Raw genomic sequence first — 23,493 nt, forward strand, 5'->3', positions numbered from 1 at the left:
CAAACCCAGGCAACATTTTAGTAAACCTCCTCTGTACTCTCTCAATTTTATTGACATCTTTCCTATAATTCGGTGACTAGAACCGTACACAATACTCCAGATTTGGCCTTACCAATGCCTTATACAAATTCAACATTACATCCCAACTCCTATACTCAATGCTCTGATTAATAAAGGCCAGCAAACCAAAAGCTTTCTTCACCACCCTATCCACATGAGATTCCATCTTCAGGGAACTATGCACCATTATTCCTAGATCCCTCTGTTCTAAAGCATTCTTTAATGCCCTACCATTTACCATGTATGTCCTATTTTGATTAGTTCTACCAAAATGAAATGGCATCTGCTGTGGACCTGGTGCCCCAGTCGGCAAAATGTAGTGGATCCAAGTCACTTCTCAAGCAGAAGTTGATATGTTTCATCATCAAAACACTTAATCACTGTAAATGCAAGTGCTACTGGATGAAGTCATTGAGGCAGGTTACCATGTTCTTCTTAGGCACCAGTATAAGTGAAGCCTGCTTAAAGCAGGTGAGTACATCAGACTGTCGAAGCCAGAGGTTATAGATCACAGTGAACTTTCCAGCCAGTTGATCGGCACAGTTCTTTTGTGTGATTGAAGTAAATATCCAGATTGTATTTCTCCTGCCTTTGATGGACAGGAAGCGCTTGAACAATTTTCCACATTATTAGGTGGACACCAAATTTATAGATGGAGCCACAGCTCATTCTGGAGCGTGTTTATAGGAAAATTTATTATGGCAATACATAAACAGTATGTCACCATATACTACCTTGAAATTCATTTTCCTGCAGGCATTTACAGTAGAACAGAGAAATAGGACAAAATCAATAAAAAAAATTACGCACAAAGATTGATGAAGGAGACTTCCGCCTGCAGCTCAATGGAGTAATACATACATTTTGTGGCTGCCTTTAATTCCTCCTTTTCCCCAGTCTAAACCTTGAATTATTCAACTTTTATTTTTTGGATTTTAGAGGGAAATAGTGGTCATTATGTCGTATCCTTTAAGAAGTGGAAAACAGCCTTTTGAACCCAGCAATGGAAAGGAAAAAGCTTCGAAAGAAAAATCAGAAGATATGCCTGTCTGGGCTGAGCATTTGGAACGTACGTTGGTGGCTCTCAATAACAAAATAGATAATAACACTTCCTTGTTGAAGTCGTTCCAACAGAGTTTACAAACTATTGAGGAAAATATTCTTTCCTTGAATACTGAGTTTAAAGAATCGAAATGTCAGATTGCGGATATTTCAACCCGACTGGAACAGACTCAATGCAAAATTGTCGATTTAGAGGCAAAGTCTTGTCGAAATAACATTTGTATTTTAGGTCTTCTGGAACACTCTGAATCTGGGAATCTATTGGATTATTTTGCCAATCTGTTTCAATCTCTGTTCCCGGACATTCTATCTCAGCCTCCCGAGATTGAAAGAGCTCACAGAATTTTTACTTCGTCAGGTAAAGCTCGACAAATTTTAGTCGACTTGCTTCGGCTTTAAAGTTAAAGATCAAATCGTAAAATGTGCAAGAAAACAGAAAGTTTTTTAATTTAACGGTTCCGAGATCCGTTTTTATGAAGATTATCCACGGGAAGTTATGGAACAACGGATCAAATTCATACCGGTCATGAAAATTGCTTACGAAAAAACTTTTTCCATTCTTGAGATATCCAGCAAGATTAAAGCTATTTCCTAAAGACTCTACCCCTCGTGTCTTCTTGGATCCCCAAGCGGCATTGGATTTTGTCAACTCTATTTTGGAATCGGCTGAAGTATGAAGGATATTAGAGTCTCCGAATAATTCTCTGAAAAAAAACGGGTTTTGAAGATTTCGGTATGCTGAAGATATCTTTTGATTGATGGATTACTTAAAGAAGAGGTGGCCTTCTTGGTTTGATTAAAGAATGACTTTTTTTTGAAGACTCTTTAGTATACGGAGTGAATTAATACAGCGGGTAGATTGTGAACTGGTTTGATTATGTCTCTATTTTTCTTTTTCTTTATTAATTAAGTGATAGTTTGCTTGCAGTTTATATAGATTTTTTTCTTATATTATGGAGTGTTTAGTAATAGATAATTAGCTTTAATTCTTTTGTGAAATAAGGTAGTAAGTTAAAGAATAATGGCGCTGATTTTCTCTCTTTAGAGATTAAACTGTTTGAGTTAATAGTATTGTTTTGGTGTCTTTGGAGACTGTCTCCGCATTCCTTTAGCCTATTTTCAATGATTAAGTATAAACATTTTTTTCTTCGTTGGGCTTTCTTATCTTAAGGTTACGTATTTTCGTTGTAAGGGGGAGGGGGGAATTGGGAGAAAATTTTTTAAATCATTATTTAAACTGAGCGGCACGCGGAATTCCGTTCTTATGTCTTTTCTTGGGGATGCATTCCGACCTTTCTTTCTTTTGCCGGATTTCCTTCTTTGGGGATGGTGGGAGGTTTGGGGGTATTTTTGTATTTTGGGGTTTTATTGTGGGATTTTTTTTTCCACACACACTTTTTGTATTTTTTCCCATTATGGAGTTCCGGAGCATGGCGTTTTCTATTTTGTTATATTCATCACCGCCATCTTTGATTAGCCTGCGATGGTGTACGTGTATTGTTGTGTTTAAGAATCATATTCAATGGTACTTAAACAGATAAATGTTATTAGTTGGAATGTATGTGGCTGGAATCACCCTGTTAAGCGAAAGAAGACATTTAAAGTTTTTAATCGATTCCAGCCCGATATAATTTCTGTTCAAGAAACGCATATCAGAACGGGCGATCAAAATAGGTTTTTTAAAACATGGAAGGGCCTTCAATATCATGCTACTTGTCAAAATAAAACAAAGGGAGTATCCATTTTTATTAAATCTAATATTTTATTTATTCAAGAAGACATTGTTTCAGATAATAATGGTAGATTTTTAATTATTAAAGGAACAACTTGTAATAGAAAAATTGTCCTGGTGAATTTATACGGACTTAATGTAGATGATCCTTTTTTTAAAAATGTATTTGGTTTATTACCAGGCTTAAATGAATATATGCTGCTGATGGGAGGTGACTTCAACTGTTGTTTAAACCCTTTGACTGACAAAAGTTCAACCAATCAGCAGCTTCTGAGTCGTTTGGCAACACTTATTAATTCTTTTTTAACTGATTACGGTTAGATAGAAATCTGGAGAAAGTTACAACCTAATGACAGAGATTATTCTTTTTATTCACATGTTCATAATAAATATTCGAGAATTGATTACTTTATAGCTGATTTCCGATTTTTGCCTAAAGTTCAGAAATGTGAATATGATGCTATTGCAGTCTCGAACCATGCGCCTTTAAGCTTAACTTTTGAGCTAAATGATGTTAGTAATGTAAACTTACCTTGGCGCTTTCCAGAAAATTTGTTACAAAGTTCGGACTTGGTTAAATTTATAGAGATTCAGATAAAAGATTTCTTTCTTTTTAATAATACAGGAGATGTTTCGAAATTGATTATATGGGATACACTCAAAGCATATTTGCGAGGTCAGATAATACCTTATTTGGCTAAACTTAAGAAACTGACAAAAATAGAGTTAGATAGAATTTCCAAACTAATTAAAGATCTGGATAACACTTATGCAGTTTCTCCTAATGTTGATTTATTTAAACAAAGGGTTGAACTTCAATCACAATATAATTTACTATTGAAAGAAATTTGCTTAAATTAAAAAGTCAATTTTATATGTTTGGAGATAAAAGTAACAAGCTATTAGCATCTCAACTTAAAGCAGTTAGAGCTAAAAGGCAAATTTTAAAAATTCATAAGGGAGATGGTAGTTTAGCTAGTAATTATGAAGATATTAATAAAATTTTTCAAGACTATTACAGTGAACTCTATAAATCTCAATTTCCAGCTGACCCTTCTAATATGTATGCCTTTTCACAAAAGATTGATTTTCCTAGAATATCTATTGAAGATCAGCAAATTCTTGCTGCTCCTTTCACTGAAAGAGAAATTCAGAAAGCTATTCTTTCAATGCAATCTGGTACAGGTCCTGGATTGCATGGTTTTACTGTAGGGTTTTATAAAAAACTTGAACATTTGCTTACTCCTTATATGTTGGAAATGCTTAAAGATTCTTTTCTGTTAGGAGAGTTACCTTCCACATTTTATGAAGCTCCTATTTCTTTAATTCTTAAGAAAGATAAAGATCCTGCTGATTGTTCTTCATATAGACCTATTTCATTATTAAATGTGGATGCCAAAATTCTTTCAAAAATAATAGCTAATCGGATGGAGAATATACCTGCTAAGATTATTCCTCAGGATCAAACGGGTTTTATAAAAGGCCGTTATTCTTTTTCTAATACTCGGAGATTGTTAAATGTTATATACTCATCCCTCTCTAAGACTCCCCAGTGTGTTGTTCCTCTAGATGCTGAAAAGGTTAGAGTTGAATGGAAATAGCTATTTAAAGTTTTAGAGAAATTTAGCTTTGGTACTAATTTTAATAAATGGATTAGATTGATATATAAAAGCCCTATTGCTACTGTTATCACTAATAACTGTAGATCTCCCTTTTTTCAACTTTCCCGGGGTACGAGACAAGGATGTCCATTAAGTCCTCTGTTACTTAACTTGATGTTGGAACCCTTGGCTATTGCACTTCGTGAAGCTAAAAATATTCAAGGAATTTCTATAAATGGGACTATTCATAAGATCTCCCTTTATGCGGATGATCTTTTGGTTTATATTTCGAATCCCGAAGAATCTATTCCTATCTTATTGAAATTATTAAATGAATTTGGATTGTTTTCAGGATATAAATTAAACCTGCATAAAAGTGAATTATTTCCTTTAAATGATTCCACATCTATATATGGTAATATTCCTCTAAAAGTTACGTATTCTTTTAAATAATTAGGTATTATCATCGTTAAAAACTACGGAGACCTTTATAGAGCTAATTTAGTTCCCTTAGTGGATTTTATGAAGCAATTTTTTTCTAGATAGAATCCACTTATGCTTTCGTTAGTAGGTCAAATTCATGCAGTTAAAATGATGATTTTACCAAAATTTTTATATGTATTTCAAAACATTCCTATTTTTCTAACTAAGAAGTTTTTTGATCAGGTTGACTCTATTATTTCATCTTTTGTTTGGAATAATAAAAGACCAAGAATTGGAAAATGTCATTTACAAAAATTAAAAAAGGATGGAGGTCTTACCTTGCCTAATTTAAGAATGTACTATTGGGCGGTTAATATACATTATGTGCGTTCTTGGTTATATTGGATCGATAAAAGGAATGACCATCTTGGGTTGATTTGGAATTGAAAATTGTGAAACAACTTCATTTAACTTCGTTATTAGGAGCTCCTTTACCTGTACAATTAGCCAAAATTTCTATTCTAAATATAAATCCTATGATTAATCAATCATTACGAATTTGGTACCAGTTTTGTAAGTTTTTTAATCTTAAAAAATTTAACCTTTTTAGTTTAATTTATCGAAACTATTTATTTAAACCTTCACTTAGTGATCCTACCTTTTCTCTTTGGAGGAATACAGGAATTTTTTCCTTTATGGACTTGTTTCAAGAAGGTCGATTGATGTCCTTTGAGAAATTAGTAACTAAATACTCTCTCTGATACTCACATTTTTTTCAATGTCTTCAGGTCAGACATTTTTTACAAGAATATTTAAAGTAATTTTCCATATATACAAGACTCTGACCTGTTAGGCATTATTTTAAAAATGAACCCTTTAGTGAAAGGTTTTATTGGGAAAATTTATAATTTATTATTACAACAGGATAATTATCCTTTACTTAAGATTAAGCAAGATTGGGAAAGAGAGCTTAATATGACCTTGATAACAGAGGATTGGTTGCGAATTCTGAAGCTGGTTAACTCTTCTTCAATTTGTGCCAGTCATTCTCTAATTCAATTTAAAATTGTACATCGTTATTATTTGACTAAAGAGAGATTGTCTAAAATATTTCCTAATGTAAATAGTCAGTGTGATAGGTGCAAAACTGAGATAGCTACATTGACACATATGTTTTGGTCATGTTCTGTATTGAAATAATTTTGGAAATCTATTTTTTCTACAATCTTTAAAGCTTTAAAAATCAATTTACAACCTAATAAATTGACAGTTTTGTTTGATATAATTCCTCAATATATTCACGGTATTTCTATATCTGACCAATACGTAATTGCATTTGTCACATTATTGGCTAGAAGGGCTATTTTATTAAAATGGAAAGATGCCTCTGCTCCCACTTTGATACAATGGTTCTCTCAGGTGATGTTATGTCTTAGTTTGGAAAAAATTAGAAGTCGAACTTTTGATCCCAAATTTGACTTCGAGAAAAGGTGGGGTTCTTTTGCCAGTTATTACTATTCTCTGATGCTTGCTTATATGCATTTGGTTGGTGGTTTGATGTCTTTTTTTATGGAAGCTTGTATGGCGCATAGCTCCGGGTTTGTGCTCCAAATAGGTTTTTTTTCCTTGTTTTTAGTTATTAGGGGTTTTCTCTGTTTTAGTTAGTAAAGGTTCTTTTTTTTCTTTCTTTCCTTTTTCCATAAAAAAACCTTAATACTTTGTTTTTTGATTATTATTGATATATGGCTCAGCCTGGTTGATAGTTTAACTTTTACTTTACATATGGATATGTTATCTTGATTATTTTGATGATTTTTTTCTGTTGTCGATTTTCAATAATAATTAATAAAAAGATTTTTAAAAAAAGATTGATGAACAACCAATGTGCAAAACAAGACAATTTGTGAAAATTTAAAGTAAGTATGTAAATAATACTGAGAACATTGGTTGAGTCCTTTAAAGTGAGTCCATAGGTTGTGGAATCAGTTCAATGTTGAGGTCAATAAAGTTATCCACGCTGTTTCAGGAGCCTGATGGTTGAAGGATAAAACTGTTCCTGACTTGCCACTGTAACCAGAATGTTATCATGCTCCACAGTCTTTGCTGTATCCAGTGTACTCAGCAGCATTCTGATATCATATGGAGTCATTCAAATTGGCCTGAAGACAAGACTTCTGCGTAATAGGGAACACATGTGATGGCAGAAGCAGATCATTCACTCCACACACCAGGTTTGGAGATAACAATAAATGCTGCACACTAGTTGTTTGCACTCAGAGATTGAGCTCTATCACCACAGAAGGTGAAGATATTCATTGAGCTTCCTTGCAGTTGTCATTCATCAGTTAGTACCGAACGTGGCTCAACTCCTAAGTTTTGATCTGATCTGGTTGTGGGCTTACTTAGCTAGGCCAACAGCAAACCACCTTCCATATTAAGTATGCATTCAATCACTCCCTTGTGGCATCTTCATCAAATTGGTAGATGATTTGACACCCATTATAGTCTATGAACCAAATGTAAGAACTTCAAAAGGAACATAGGTACAGGGAAGACATAAGTGCAGATCAATGTACAATGCCAAGATACCAGGCAGATTAAATCTATATTGTGGTGATAGTATTCTTTATAAAGTCTACATCCCTATTTTCCATCTGTTTAAAATGTGCTGAATAAGTATAGGTACCAAAAGAGATTCCTGCTATAATTATGGTGATTTTTTTACTCTTTATTATGTGCTGAAGTGAGGTGTTATAAATGTTCACAATTTTAAATGAGATAACAACTTTGGCATGGTTATGGTTTGCCTTCCAAAGGGTGATTGAATTGACATCAATTTTAGCAACACAATTTCCTTATGTTGAAGCAAGAGATCATGAATTCACAAATCTCCAAGAGAGTTTCCTCCTCGCCTTGATCTTAAATGATAACAACTTATTTTGAAACTTGCCCTATAGTTCTATAGTCCCACATGAAGGAAATATCCTTTCAGTTTCTGTCCTGCTCAACCTCCCCAGAATATTATATTTTATTAAGCTTATGTTTCCTTCCTTAAAAAAAAGGAGTAGACTACAAACTAATCCAATTGTTATTCATAAAATAACACTTTCCTCCACAGAATAATCCAAGTGTAGCTTCTCTGAACTATCTCAAATGGAAATAGATCCTTTCTTAAATAAGAAAATTGCACATGGCACTCTAGATATGACGTTATTAATGCCCTGACAGGTTGAAACATGACTTCATTCCTTTGAGTTCTATCCCACTTGTTAAAGACCCAACATTCCATCTGCCTGCATGAACCTGGATGACTTCTTTCAGCATTTCACGTTTGAAGACACTGAGTTCCTTCTGACAGCAACATTCTGTAGTCTCTCTCCATTTAAACAATATTCTGCCTTCTTATTCTTCCACCAAATAACCTCACATATTCCCACATTCTACGTGTAATTTATTTGCCCACTCACTTAATATACCATTATCCCTGGCTAAACTCTTTTTCCCCTTCCAGTCCAAAAAGAACGTCCATCAATACATTTCAAGTATAACCAAGCACGAGGGGTAAATGGAGCAACAGAGAAATGAGCATTCAAAACAGGTCGACATGCACAAAACAAGACTGGTTCCCTGAAATGAAGAGCAGTTGATAATCACAGTAAAATCTCCAATTCATTACAAATAATGGAATCAACATTGTCTATATTGGGTGGATGATATGAAATATGTTAAGAAATCCCTGTTTAACTTGCATTGTAAAATCATTCTGAAGACATCAACAAATAAACTATTACACTGATAATCTTATTTCACTGGTAATTCTGCCATTTGTTCAGACAAAATATGGCCCTGAACTTTATTTGGAAAGATACAATAAATTTCAAATTATAGGTTAGATCACAAAAGAAAGCAACAACAGCATAACAGGGATAGCTAATGCCCACAATAGAGAGGAAGTTGGTTGATTAGCTATAGAAAGCTGAAGTGATTTGTGTGAAATAGTGTGACAACATTGTCCCAAAGATGACCCCTGACCTATATAACAAGGTTGCAATACAAAAATAAAAACAAGTAGCTAACTTTGAGCAGCAGGTGTTGCAGCGGGGGGGGGGGTGGAGCCAGGGGAAGAGAAAAGCAAAACCAAATCATTTGTTAATATAATTAATAATTGCTACTCTGACCAACAAAGCAGTGCTTGTTTATTTACCGCTGAATAAAATACAAACTGAAAATTGATTCACACTCTCAGTAACACCAGAACATTTTCATATGAACTAGAGGGAACCTGGTGCAATTTAGTGAGAAGAATCTGGACCTTGGCAACAATAAATCAGGTCTAATTTATGACAATCAGTTCTATCAAAGCTAGAAAAACATATTATAGAGAAAAAGGTATTTGGCAGAAATAACCAGACTAATGCAGAGAAAGAAAATGAGTTACATAGAACAGTTCAGAACAGTAAGAGGCCCCTTGTCACACAATGTTGTGTTGAACCAATTAAATTAGTAATCAAATGGCTAACTAATCTCTTCTGCCTACGTAATGTCCATATTCTCTGTTTTCCTCACATTCATGTGCCTATCTAAATGTCTCTTAAAAATCCTTAATGTATCTGCCTCTGCCACCACCCCAGGCAGTACATTTCTGTCATCCTCCAATCTATTAAAAATCTGCCCCTCACATCTCCTTTAAAATTACCCACTCTCACCTTAAGCACATGCCCTCAGGTTTTAGACATTTCAACCCTGGGAAAGATACTGTCTGTCTACTCTTATCTTACCAGGTGAATAAGAGGCATTGATTGGGTGGATAATCAGAGGCTTTTTCCCAGGGCTGAAGTGGCTAGCACGAGGGAGCACAGTTTTAAGGTGCTTGGAAGTAGGTACAGAGGAGACGTCAGGGGTAAGTTTTTGATGCGGAGGGTGGGAGTGTGTGGAATGAGATGCCGGCGACAGTGGTGGAGATGGATACGATAGGGTCTTTTAAGACACTCCTGGACAGATACATGGAGCTGAGAAAAATAGAGGGCTATGGGTAACCCTAGGTAATCTCTCAGGTAAGGACATGTTCGGCACAGCTTTGTGGGCTGAAGGGCTTGTATTGTGCTGCAGGTTTTCTATGTTTCTGCGTTTCTATCTATGCCTCTTGATAATCTTATAAATCTCTGTCAGATCACCCCTCATCAGAGAAAACAATCCAAGTATGTCCAACCTCTTATGGAGAACACATGCCCTCTAATCCATGCAGCAGCCTGGTAAATCTCTTCTACACCCTTTATAAACCCTCAACATCCTCCCTATAATGGGACAATCAGAACTGTATGCAATACTCCAGCCTCATACTTCAGGTAACTCTGTGACACTGACTCAGTTCTTCTTCTGCATTGGTGCACCCCAACCTCCAGGACATGTCCCGTAGCCCAATACTTTATGCACCTTTATCTGTATTATCATCCAATAACTGTACTGATAATCTGATGAAAGGACCTTACAAAGTATCACAACAGCAACCTTGGCTCATTGCATCACAGATATTCCCTTGTCCTACCAATCACTCCCACCACCTTTTCTGCAACTTATAACTATCTATTTTATCATTCTTTCTCAGTTATTTTCAATGTGAATGGTTAACTATGCTCCCCCTTCAAAACTGCTGCCTGATCTGCCGAGTACTTCCAACATTCTCTAATTTAATTTCAGATTTCCAGCATCTATAATTTTGTTTTTGTCAGAAAGAGATCATTTACATTGGTATTTTCTTCCTCTTATGAACCTACAGTACCTGTAGCTTTCACTCTGCAAGATGGTGTAGGAGCACTTTGAAGTTGCCCTGAAGAAGAATCTGTAGACGTATCATCATAAGGATCAGGTGGCATAGAACTTGGAGGAGGAGATGGTGATATATTGCCATTAATGTTGATTGGCAGATTAAAATCATAGGCTGCTACCTAAATACAAAAAAAAGTAATTGCTATGTTATATCTTTCCAAAATGAGAATAACTATAATATTTTATTCTAAAAATTTGATGTGAAGTTACTGTGAGGGATGCAATTGGCAAAATACACTGAAAATATGCCGAACATTTCAAAGGATTCTCAAGGATAAGTTTCCAAACTAATGCACTGATAGAACACAGGTTATAAAAAAAAATAAGATCAGCATAATCAAGCAGGAAAATGTCAAAAACGTCACTAGAACAGAATCAGTGGGCCTCAGGTTACTTGAAGGATTATAATGTCATTAAAAGATATGCATAGAAGCAGGCCATTCAGCCCAACAAATTCATGCCAACCATCGAGCACCATTTTTATACTGATCCTTCTCTAGACTACTTCATTTTTCCCACATTCTTGTCAATAACATACAAAATTATGAGAGGCATATTCAGGGTAGACAGAGTCTCTTTCCCAGAGTAGAAATGTCAAATACAAGAGGACATAGCTTTCAGTTGAGAAGGGCTAGTTTAAAGAAGATATACAGAATGAGGCAAGTAATTTTTACACAGAGAATGGTAAGTGCTTGGTACATGCTCTCGGGGAATGTGGCGGATGCAGATATGATTGCAATGTTTAAGAGGCAAGTACATGAACAGATAGGGAAAGAAGGTTGGAGCAGAGTATCTTAACCATGTGTGGACATATGTGTCGTTTAAATTGACATCAGGTCAGCATAGGTAAACTGAGCTAGAGAGCCTGTTCCTATATTTGACTGTTCTATGTTTTCTCTGCTCCCACACCACATCCACTATCTCAAATATGCCACACTAGAGGCAATTTGCTATGGCTAATTAATGTAGCATATAAGAAATCGACAAGGATTAAAAAATCCTTTCCAGGTGTGACTAGTCAAAGTAACTCACTTTACTGTCTTACGAAAACTGTGCTGTTCATTGCACTTCGTAATTATATCCTTGAATATATTTTGCCTTCATTATTATAATTCCAAGCAAACTCATCACCTAACTCCAGACCCTGGGAGTTAATGCCTCCATCTTCTACTGGATTCTTGACTTTCAGATCAACAGACTGCAATCAGTAAGAATAGGCAACAAAACCTCTGCCACTATTATTCTCAACACTGTTACTCTAAAGAATTGAGTTCTCAGCCCCCTACTCTGCTCCCTGTACACTCATGACTTCATGGCCAGATTCTGCTCTAACTCCGGCTACAAGTTTGCAGATAATACCATTGCAGTGGGACACATCTCAATGACAATGAATCAGAGTATAGGAAGGAGATAGAGAGCTTAGTGACATGGTGTCATGACATGTTCCCTCAAAGTCAACAAAACATCAAGGATGTCACTGAGTTGCAACCTTCATTGAGTCAGAGCACAGAATTAGCTGCTTTTTTAATTGTTTGTTTAATTTTGAATTTTTTTAGGTTCATAAGGATGGTTTTAGGGACAGAGAGGGGAGTTAGAGGTCAGGTTAGCGTTCAGAAATAGAGGTGAAAAATCAGAAGACAGACCAGAGTCTATGTCTTCACTCCTCATCTGAAGATCAGCGACATAGATATGGAGCATCCATGGTCAGATGTTGAATGTCAAATGTCAAACTGGCAGTGAGTGACTGAGGGTTCACCTAGGACAATGAGCTATCAGCAGGTTCTAGAGCTGGAGGTATGTGCAGACAGAAAGAGTGAGCTACCAATGACCTCCAGGGTTCATGAATTGACAAGACTGGAGTTCAAGGCCTGGTGTTCAGAGTCACATCATTGATGAGTCTGGAATTCAAGGCCTAGTATCCTAGGATTGATATCGAAGATCGTAGCCCAAGGGTCAAATCAAAAGTCTGAAAGTCAATGTCCGTTGGCTGGAGCTGGGTCTGCGAATCTCTGACAGTCCACTGGGGAAGTCTCAGCCCAATGTCTGCAAGCCCAAAACTGTGTCTACTGTCCTGGGGTTAAAGGACGGCGTATATGTGTGGATGGGAGGGAGGACAGGACTTGACTTTGCTGTTGTTGTTTCTTGCGTTCTGTGTCCCGTGTTGTTCTGCTAAGCATTGCGGACATGGTATGGTGGCGTGGGAATGTCTGGTGACACTTGTGGGCTCTGCCTCAGCATACCTTCAGGTATGTTGGTTATTAATGCAAATGACGCATTATTTTGATGTGCACATGACAAACAAACTTGAATCTTGAAAGAAAATAGCTGGTCATTGACTTCAGAAAGTCTACAAAAACAATGATGAGGTTGAGAGGGTTAAGAGCTTCCAGTTCTTAGGTGTAAACATCACCAATAGTCCTGTCCTGATCCAAATGCATTCATGTAACAGTCAAGAAGCTTCACCCATGCCTCAACTTCCTTAGAAGACTAAAGAAATCCAACATCTTCCCATCAATTCTTACTATTTTTTATCAATGCACCATAGACTCTCTCACGGTGGTGACTGAAAGGAGGATGCTGTCTAAGTTGCATGCCATCTTGGTCAATATCTCTCATCCACTACATAATGCACTGGGTGGGCACAGGAGTACATTCAGCCAGAGACTCATTCCTCCGAGATGCAGCACAGAGCGTCATAGGAAGTCATTCCTGCCTGTGGCCATCAAACTTTACAACTCCTCCCTTGGAGGGTCAGACACCCTGAGCCGATAGGCTGGTCCTGGACTTATTTCATAATTTACTGGCATACTTTACATATTACTATTTAACTATTTATTACTATTTTCTATTACTATTTATTACTATTTATTATTTCCATGACTATTACTATTTACTATTTACTAATAGTAGTATTACTATTACTATTTCTATTACTATTTATTATTTTTGGTGCAACTGTAACAAAAACCAATTTCCCCCGGGATCAATAAAGTATGACTACTACTATGAAAGCATTATGGCTTGATATGGCAAATGCTCTGCATGTGACCACAAGAAACAGTAGAGTTGTGGATATATTTAGCTCATCCCAGGAACCACAGCAAACTCTACTGTATACTTCTCATTGACTCAGTAAAGCAACCAGCATAATCAAAGACTTCACCCACCCTGGACGTTTTCTCTTCTTCCCTCTCCTATTAGATATAAGATACACAAGCCTGAAAGAAAATACCACAAGATTCAAGGACAACTTCTATCCACTGATATCAGACTCATACATTGACCTCTTGGATAATAAGATGCACCCTTGGCCTCACAAGCTACCTCGTTATGATCATAGTTTACCTGACCCAAACTTTTTCAGTAGTTTTACACTCTATTCCGTATTATTATTGTTTTACCTTTTTCTCTCTCAGTTCACTGTGTATAGATTTGATCTGTATAAACAGTATGCAAGACAAACTTTTCACTGTATCTTGCTACATGAGACAAAACCAATATTGCAATGGAATAAGATCTCCAATTTTAATTGACTGCTGATCACAAGTCCAATAGAAACCAAACTAAAGTGAACTACACTCAGTGGCCATTTTATTTGGTACACCAGTATGCTTGCTCATTAATACAAATATCTAAGTAATCAACCACGTGGCAGCAACTCAATGCATACACATAGTCAAGAGATTCAGTTGTTGTCAGACCAAACATCAGAATTCAAAATACAGTTAAATGTATGCAGTATACAAACAGAATACAACCCTGAGATTCATCTTCCCACAAACAGCCATGAAACAAAGAGACACCATGGAACCCGTTCAAAGAAAACATCAAACACCTAATGCGCAAAAAAAAAGAATGAATCATGCAGATAGCAAAAAAACAAGTGAAAAACACAAAATATAAAACATCCAATCATTGAAATAGTCTAGGAACGTTCATAAAGTTTTCTTCAGTTCAGTTCAATTTAGTGTTCTTTCGCTTGTTGACCGCAGGCTGCAGAGTCAATCCTCCCCAATCAAAATTGCACAAAATACAATAAGAAAAAGGAGTAACCAGAAACCAGATTCATCTTAACATGAACTGCAGAGTTCAATCCATAAACCATGTCAATTAAACCAAGACTCCTGCACCTTCCTCTGGAAGCAGTGAGCGAGGGTAATGGCTGACTTATACTTGTGCGTATGGGCTACGCTGTAGGCCTGATTTATACTTTTGCATAGCCCTACGCCGTAGCAAGCATGCGTAGTTGTGTCTGCGTCGCTCTGCAATTCACCGCCAAAACGCTAGTTGGCGGTGGGGTTTCTATGCCACTGTGTTGAGTTTCTTCGTGAGAGACAAGGACAAAGAAATGCATTTCAAATATTTTCGGATGTCAGCAGGTAGATTTGACGATTTGGTTCATCATCTCTAACCATTTATTTCATATCAGTGTACTGACATTCCGGAGAAAAGCAACCAGAAATGTGTAGGAGGAAATGCGATGCTACCAAGCGGACCAATCACAGTTGTTGCGGTCAGTGTCGCCACGACGCATGAGTTACTTTTTTGGGGAGGTGCACGTCACCCTACGGTGTAGGGTACGCGGTACCTATGGCATACATTTGACACAGAAGTATAAATTGGGCTTAAGTGTGAGACAGGTCAGTTGTAGGCACAGTCCTCTGGCAGCAGTGAGCAAGAGAAAGCGTCAGACCAGTCAAATGCAGGCATATGGTGCTAAACACCTGCTCACTTTCTGCTCTTGCCCTCATTGATTTCAATCTTAATCTCCACTTTAATTGGTGAGGTCAGCCAGAAATGGAGTTGATCGTGGGCTTCTTGGCCTCCAGGCCGCACACTCTGCTCGAAACCTTACTGAACTCCCTCAGAGACAACAAAGCACCAGATCACTCAAACAGCCCGAAACAACACCATCAAAATGTAAATCACAAATTCCAGTAGTAGCAGAATCACATTTGAAAGAAGTAGTTCATGAAATATCCGAAGTATGTCGCCCTTGGTTGCATTGTCCGCTGGCGCCATCTTCTTCCAACATCCAAATGGGGAAGAAATGCGATCTAAGTGACATTGACCATAGAATTATTGTCAGCGTCAGTATCTCGGAAATTGCTCATCTCCTGGGCTTTTCACGCACAATAGTCTCTAGAGTTTACAGAGAATGGTGCGAGAAACAAAAAACATCCCATGAGTGGCAGGTCTGTGGGCAAAAATGCCTTGTTAAGAGAGAGGTCAGAGGAGAAGGACCAGACTGTTCAAGCTGACAAGAGGTTGACAGTAACTTAAATAACCAAGTGTTACAATAGTGGTGTGCAGAAGAGCATCTCTGAATGCACATCATGTTGAATCTTGAAGCGGATAGGCTACAGCAACAGAAGACCGCAAACATACACCCGGAGTATACTGAGTGCAAGTTAAACTGTATTTCAGTAACTAAGATAGCAGAAGGAGAAAGATTCTTGGTCCAGTGGTTTCATTTGACTGTAAGTCACTCTATATAGTAATTGATTACTATAGGTTGAATGTGAATCTGATTACAAAGCTCAGCCATGACTATTGGAATACTTTGCACATTATCCAAAAATATTGAAAAGAGTAAATCATTTTTAATTTCAATCTATAAACAATAAAATAAACTTTAAAGTAATTTGATTTAAATATCAATATCAGGATTTTTTTTTGTCAATGAGTCATTACATGTCATAGAATCCCCAAGACCACACAGTAGCCCAGAAATACCATTCAAATTTAAGTTTGAATGTGATAGGCAAAGCCTATGATGGCACTATTTATGAAATAGAAGTGTCCATCCACCATATTGAAAAAGACAAAGAAAGATATCCAGGCCCCATGCATGGCATTAGGTTGTTTGCAGGTGTGCACAAGGATGGGAGAAGTTCCTGGTTTCTCTTACAAAAAAAAATTGGAAATTTTATAAACAGCTGAGAAGATAAACAGGCCTAAGATCACCAGCGCACTCAAAAGTCACTATTTATAAGAGACCAATACACTTAAATGCACTGATGTGCTAGTATTGATACACTGTGCTCATGTTTCTAGAATACACCAGGATGTTTCATTAATAGTACAACCACCAAGTGTAAGAAATTAATGAAAGACATTTATTATTTTGACATTACTTTTATTTCTCTTTAAGACCTTTGGTCAGTTTCATGGTTAAATAGCAGTTCTATTAGGGTTAGTGAGGATGATATTGTAAGACCATGAGACATAAGAGCAGAATTAGATGACTCAGCCCATTGAATCTGCTCCAACATTATGTAGGTTAGGCCTGGAAAACACAGTGGGCAAGGACTGCAAATGTGAACAACATATTGTGATTGTCCCTTTTGCAGATTGAAAGGCTGCAACAAGATAAAAATGTGTATTTATGGAGTCCTTGAGAGTCAACAGGATCCATTCTCTGTTCCAGAGACAAGAGGTCCCGTTACACTGGAAAACCCCAAATCAGCAAAAACAATCCCATCCATCACCAAAGTTAAACTAATTAATCTGTTATTGCTGGGCTTATCTTACTCTCTTTTTTTTGTTAAATAAGTTGTTCACATTTGCTACACTCCAGTTCGCTGGTATTACCTTATATCATCCAAAGTGGCTTAAGGAGCATTAGTGTCCCTAAGACTTCCTTCAGAACCTTATGATTTACTCCATCTGGTGCTGATGGCTTAACTATTTGAATTTCAGCCAGCTTTTCAAATTGCTCCATGATATCAATGTTTAACTTATCTAGTGCTCTCAACTTTCTTTACTATTAGTTCCAAAACATTATTTTCTTTGGATAAAAGAGATGAGAAGTCTTCACTTAGTAACTAACTCAGCAGCCTTAATATCTCATATTCCTCTACGTACTAACCATTTTATTATGGAACACATCTGGATCCCTTTCATTTAGCTAATCTTTTCTCATCAACTTTCTTTGCTTTTTTAAGCTGGTTCTTAATGATATTTTCTACCAAACATCTGTAAGTAAACTTTTTTCCTCTGTAATTTTTATAACATTCAGAAAATCCTGAATTGTTTGCTCTTCCGCTGTCCTTCATGGGAATGTGGCTCAATTGAACTAACTTTTCCTGATAGGCAGTCTGTTATTCTTGTACAGCTGCCTGTCAACTTCTGGTTCCAATTTACCATAAGAGCTAAATTCACTGAAATTTGATTTCCTCCAATTAATTACTTAAAATCTGGATTGCTCAATCTTGTTTTTCTTCAATTATTTATCATCTCCTAAACATAACCCTACTGAGATTGATGCAAATGACCAAAAACTGACCAATTACCTATAACTGTGCCCTTCTTTGAGTCTCATGGCAGATACTTAGGAAAAGAACAAGATTCCCTTCATAAAATTAGTGAAGGTGCTAACAGTTATCCTCAAGTTCCTTTTAAATCTTTCTTCTCTCATCTACAGTATGCTTCTTCATTTTGCAGTCCCCTACACTACAGAAAGCATTCAAAGAGGCTTCTTCAATTCTGATCCATTGTGCGTAGTTTTCTGGCGTATAAGCTCTGTGAGTTATTCCAAGATATAGCAATCACATGAGGGTCATTAAAAGTTATAGAGGTAATGAGAGGATCATTAGTTTTATCTTTGCTTGAAAGGCAATGTGAACTGTTGTGGAGACACTGGATAGAGATGTTGGGACTGCATAGTATGTAGCTAAAGGTGGTGTCATACCCCACCCCTCTCTGTTCAGGGATGAGTTTTCCAGTTTGACAACAATGGCTTCTTTAACCCCTCTTTCAAATCACCTGTCCTCCCTGTCCAAATTGTGCACAATGTTATCATCAAAGGAGTGTCCCTTCACCTTTAGGTGTAGATATGCAGCCGACTCTTGAGCTGAGGCATTAGCCCTCCTATGTTGGGCCATCCATTTTGTGAAATAGTTGTTTAGTCAATATACAGATCTGTGCAGTTCTCATTGCATTGGATAGCATATACAATATTGCTTGTTTATGTTGAGTGTAGGATCCTTCTTTGTTAAACTGGAAAACCACTGGTAATAGCTGAGAGGTTTGATTTTACTAAAAGAACCAATCAAAGGATTGAAGCATTTCTGAATACATTGCAAAACTGTGCAAACTTTAACAGTACTGTGACTTTAGAGATAGACTTTCTGATGTTTTAAGGGACAGGCTTGTACGTGGCATGAATAGTCAAAGCATTCAAAGAGACCTAACCTTAGAAAAGGCATTGACCATTGCAATATCATTACAAACTGCAGCTAAGGATGCAGCAGAATTACAGAAAAACAGGTTAGAATGTAAAATATACAAAATGTCCTTGAATGGTGCCAAAATCCAAAAATGTTATCAATGTAGTAAATCCTCCCATCATGCAAATGACTGTTGATTCAAGGAAAAAGTTTGCTGGAAGTGTCACAGAACACATAGAGAGAGGGTGCAAGACAGACAAAAAGCACAACCGAGTGAAGTTTCAAACACAAAACTAAGCAAATGCATAGAGTGACCGAATGTGAAACAGAATCAGACAACACAGCATCTGATAAAAGTGAGCTGTCATACCAAGAACTGCATAGTATTTATGAAGCAGATCACAAAATCATCTGGATCACAATAGATGTGTTTGGTGTAAAACTGAAAAAGGAGCTGGAAACAGGGTCAGCTTTGTCTATAATTTCAGAGGCTGACTACAACAGACTGTTTTCTAAGGTACCATTTGAGAAGACCTCAGTGATGCTAAAGACCTACATAGGTGGAAAAAGTGTCTCCCAAAGACAAACTGAAAGTGAATCTGACATGTGGAACCAAATCACAGCAGTTAGAGCTTTATGTGGTGAAAAGTGGAGGGCCAGCACCTTTCGGACATGAATAGTTGAGAAAAATCCAACTAAACTGGCACTCAATCAAAACTCTCAGAGTGGCATCAACAGGAATTGGCAGCCTAAATGATAGCATTAAACAGAGACTGGCGCAGCTGCTTAACACTAATGAGAAGGTCTTTGAGAAGGGGATTGATAAACTCGAAGGCATGAAGGCCAGAATTGAACTGGATGACACAGCAACACAAAAGTGGATGCTGAACTGCAGAGCTCAGAGGCATCTGGAATTCTCTGTAAGGTTGAGTGATTGGGCCACACCCATTGTCCTGTTGATCAAGAAAGGGATGGCCAGAGCCATGCACATATGTGGGGATTTAAGGTATCAACCCAGTGCTGTGTATTCTGCAGTATGCCCTGCCACAAATAGAAGGCACACTTGCACCTTTGGCAGGCAGGGATAGGTTTTCAGAGATTGACTTGTCTCAAGCCTATCTGCAAATAGAGACTGAGAAGTCAAGCAGGAAGCTCATCGCAATCAACACTCAGAAGGGACTGTTCAGTATAATCGTTTTGTCTTTGGTGTCACATCAGCTCCAGAAATTTAGCAAAGAGCAATGGACCAAGTGCTCCAAGATATCCCAGGAACACAATGTTACCTTGATGACATCATTGCGACTGGCAAAAATGATGACGAGCACCTCCAGAACCAGGCTGAGTGAGTATGGTCTGCTTGTAAAGAGAGAGAAATGTGAGTCTTTCAAGAATGAAATCTCATATTGTGGACATGTCATTGACAACCATGGCTTATATAAGTCACAACAGAAGGTTGAAGCAGTGCTACGGGCACCCAAACTGGAAAATATGTCACAACTCAGGTCATACTTGGGCCTTGTAAACTACTAGCACCGGTTTCTCCTAATCATTGCTACAGTGCTGTGCCCATTGAATGCACTGTTGCAGACAGAAGCAAAGTGGGAATGGTCAGAAAGATGTGAAAGAGCATTCAAGGAAGCAAAGAGACGAATCATATCAGTTGAACTGCTCACCCATTATGACCCATTGCAGCCCATAAGACTGGTGTGCGATGCGTCCCCTTATGGCATTGGAGCTGGTTTGTCACACACTATGAAAGATGGATCTGAACATCCAATTGCATTTGCATCATGATCACTGACAAGTAACAGAAGCAACTACTCACAGATCGACCAAGAGGTCCTTAGTTTAGTATGGGGAATAAAGAAGTTCCACCACTATCTCTACGTACAAAGATTTATGCTAGTGACAGAACACCAGCCCCTTACATGCACTTTCAATCCCAGGGAGAGAATTCCAGTGATGTCGGCTGCCCAGTTACAATGTTGGGCATTGTTCCTAGCAGCCCAGTCTTATGATATAGAGTTCAAGGGTGCCAAGTAACACAGCAATGCTCATGGCTTGTCACGTCTTCCATTGTTGGCAACTGAAGAAGAAAAGCAGAAGTGTTCCACATCACATAGGTGGACTGGTTGCCGGTAACAAATTCTGAAATATAAAGGGAAACAAAGAATGACCCGACATCGTCAAAAGTCTATGAAATCACCATGCAAGGATGGCCAGCTCATGGTAACCCTATGTTTCCAGAATTTTCAGTGAGATGAGACCAATTGTTTGTTCGTCAAATGACACTGTTGTGTGGATCTCATGTTTTGGTTCCCTCTAAACAGTGCACCAGAGTGTTAAAGAATCTGCATGAAGGGCACCTGGGTACAGTCGAGACGAAGAGTCTCACCCGGAGTTACGTGTGGTGGTCAGCAATAGATAAACAGATTGAGCTTGGCCAAAAGCCGTTTAGAATGCCAAAAGTACAAAATTCACCCCCACAGGCACCATTACACCCATGGGAGTGGCCATCATCACCATGGCAAAGAGTACATATTTGCTGGACCATTCATGGACTTCATGTTTCTGATTGCTGTGGATATTCATTCGAAGTGGCGGTGGTTATACCAATGAAGTCAATCACCTCAGCAAAGACTGTCTCCACTCTGAGGGCTATCTTCATCAGAAATGGCTTACCAGAACATATTGTAAGTGACAATGGTCCACAATACACATCAGAAGAATTCCGACTGTTCATGAAGGAAAATGGCGTCAGACATTTCAAATCATCTCCTCACCACCCAGCAATGAATAGGTTAGCTGAAAGGTTTATCTAAACATTCAAGAAGTCCATTAAAGCTAAGGACAAGGAGGACTTCTCTCTACAGCACAAGGTGGACAACAAAGAAAAAATTTGCAGATGCTGGAAATCCAAGCAACACACACAAAATGCTGGAGGAACAGCAGGCCAGGCAGTATCTATAGAAAAGAGTACAATTGACGTTTCAGGACGAGAACCTTCATCAGGATGATTTCCTTTTTTGTGTTTCAGAATGCTGTTTATGTGACAATAAATCAAACACCTGCAATGCTGTTCATGAGCAGAAATCTGAGATCTTGCACAGACTTCCTTAAAACAGACCTATAGAGGGAAGTGCAGAATAAACAGTTCAGTCAGTTGCCAAGCGAAGCAGCAAGGACCTGCAAGATTGGACAGGAAGTCCTAGCGCATGATTACCGAGAAGACAAGAGGACACCCGGTGGGATAGCTACACAAACTGGACCACTGATACATACATGGAGACGTCATGTGGACCAGATGCTGGATTCTCAACCGAGGAGTCAATTGCATCCAACAAGACAACATATTACAGTCACCGGACTTAACCTCTCAGTGATCATCATGTCACTGACAGCAATGTGACACCAGCAACTGAGAAGACACCTGCCAAGCCTGATGCCACTCCACAGATCCAGAGGCTCAATGAGAACTTTGTCATTGACAGGACACTGTCAAACCTGATGCCACTCCACAGATCCAGAGGTGCTATCATGAAAAATACATAGCGCCACCCAAAAACTGAATCCTTAGAACCATGAAGTTAGATATAGACCATTATTGTGAAAGCATGTTTATTTGGAGCATGGTTTATGAAAGGACAATTGAATGTTTTGTACATATATAGTTTTATATTGCATTAATCTAAAAGGGGAGGAAGTGTAATGTATAGATCTATTTCTTTAAGAGCAATGACCCCCCCCCCACCTCCAACACTATGTATGGACTGATGTCTGTGCATGTGTTTTGATCTGTTGTCTACATATGCGTATTGCTCCTTCTTCCTCTCGCTGCAATTTGAATACACCAGTTAAAGCCATCTCCCATGCGCATGCTTTTATTTAATTGATATATAGTTGCAAAGACACAACACTGACATTGGTGTTTGTATTGCCCAGGCGATCCAAGGCCATGTGAAGTGCTGTTGAGATTGCACCTGCCGTAGATCTATTGTGGCAGCAGGCAGATTGCAGTGGATCCAGGTCCTTGCTGAAGCAGGAGTTTGTTCTAGCCATGACCAACCTCTCAAAGCATTTCATCGCCGTAGATGTGAGTGCTACTGGGTGAAAGTCATTGAGGATCTCGCACTACTCTTCTGATACACAATGCCATCTCTGATGAAGGCCAGTGTGCTAAATGCCCTTTTTACCAACCCATCTACCTGTGATGCCAGCATACTATACACTTATACTCCTCGGTCCCACTGTTCCACTAAGCTGCCGACCACTTACCATACGTTCTATAACAGTATTACTTTCCAAATGCATCACCTCCCAGTTATCTGTATTGAAATCTAATTGCTATTCCTCAGTCCATTTCTGTAACTGAGCAAAATCCCCCTGTAATCTATGTGAGATATGTGGCTTGTGATTGGCCTCTCTCCAGATCTCCTTACAAATTTCTTTCTGGGTCTAATGAAGGTATATTTGAGGTAAAATAGATGGTTCTAAATTCACCCGAGACCTACTGATCAGTGTTTACAGAGTTGTATCAGTTGGAGGCAATCCATTATAATTATCTGAGATTTAAGAACTAAATTCCTTTAATTTTGTGGACTTCCTTTATTATGTGCCA

At 37.9% G+C, this 23,493-nt stretch overlaps 1 protein-coding gene across 1 annotated transcript in view; it reads right to left on the bottom strand.

Annotated features, from left to right (window-relative positions):
- LOC140199082 (cilia- and flagella-associated protein 47-like) overlaps window positions 1-23,493 on the bottom strand; it is a 697,686-nt gene that overhangs the window by 520,660 nt on the left and 153,533 nt on the right. The window contains exon 22 of the mRNA XM_072260570.1: window positions 10,658-10,823. Within this exon, the coding sequence (XP_072116671.1) occupies window positions 10,658-10,823 (166 nt within the window). The remainder of the gene's footprint in view (window positions 1-10,657; window positions 10,824-23,493) is intronic.

Source organism: Mobula birostris, chromosome 6 (genome assembly GCF_030028105.1).
Source record: "Mobula birostris isolate sMobBir1 chromosome 6, sMobBir1.hap1, whole genome shotgun sequence".
NCBI lineage: Eukaryota > Metazoa > Chordata > Chondrichthyes > Myliobatiformes > Myliobatidae > Mobula > Mobula birostris.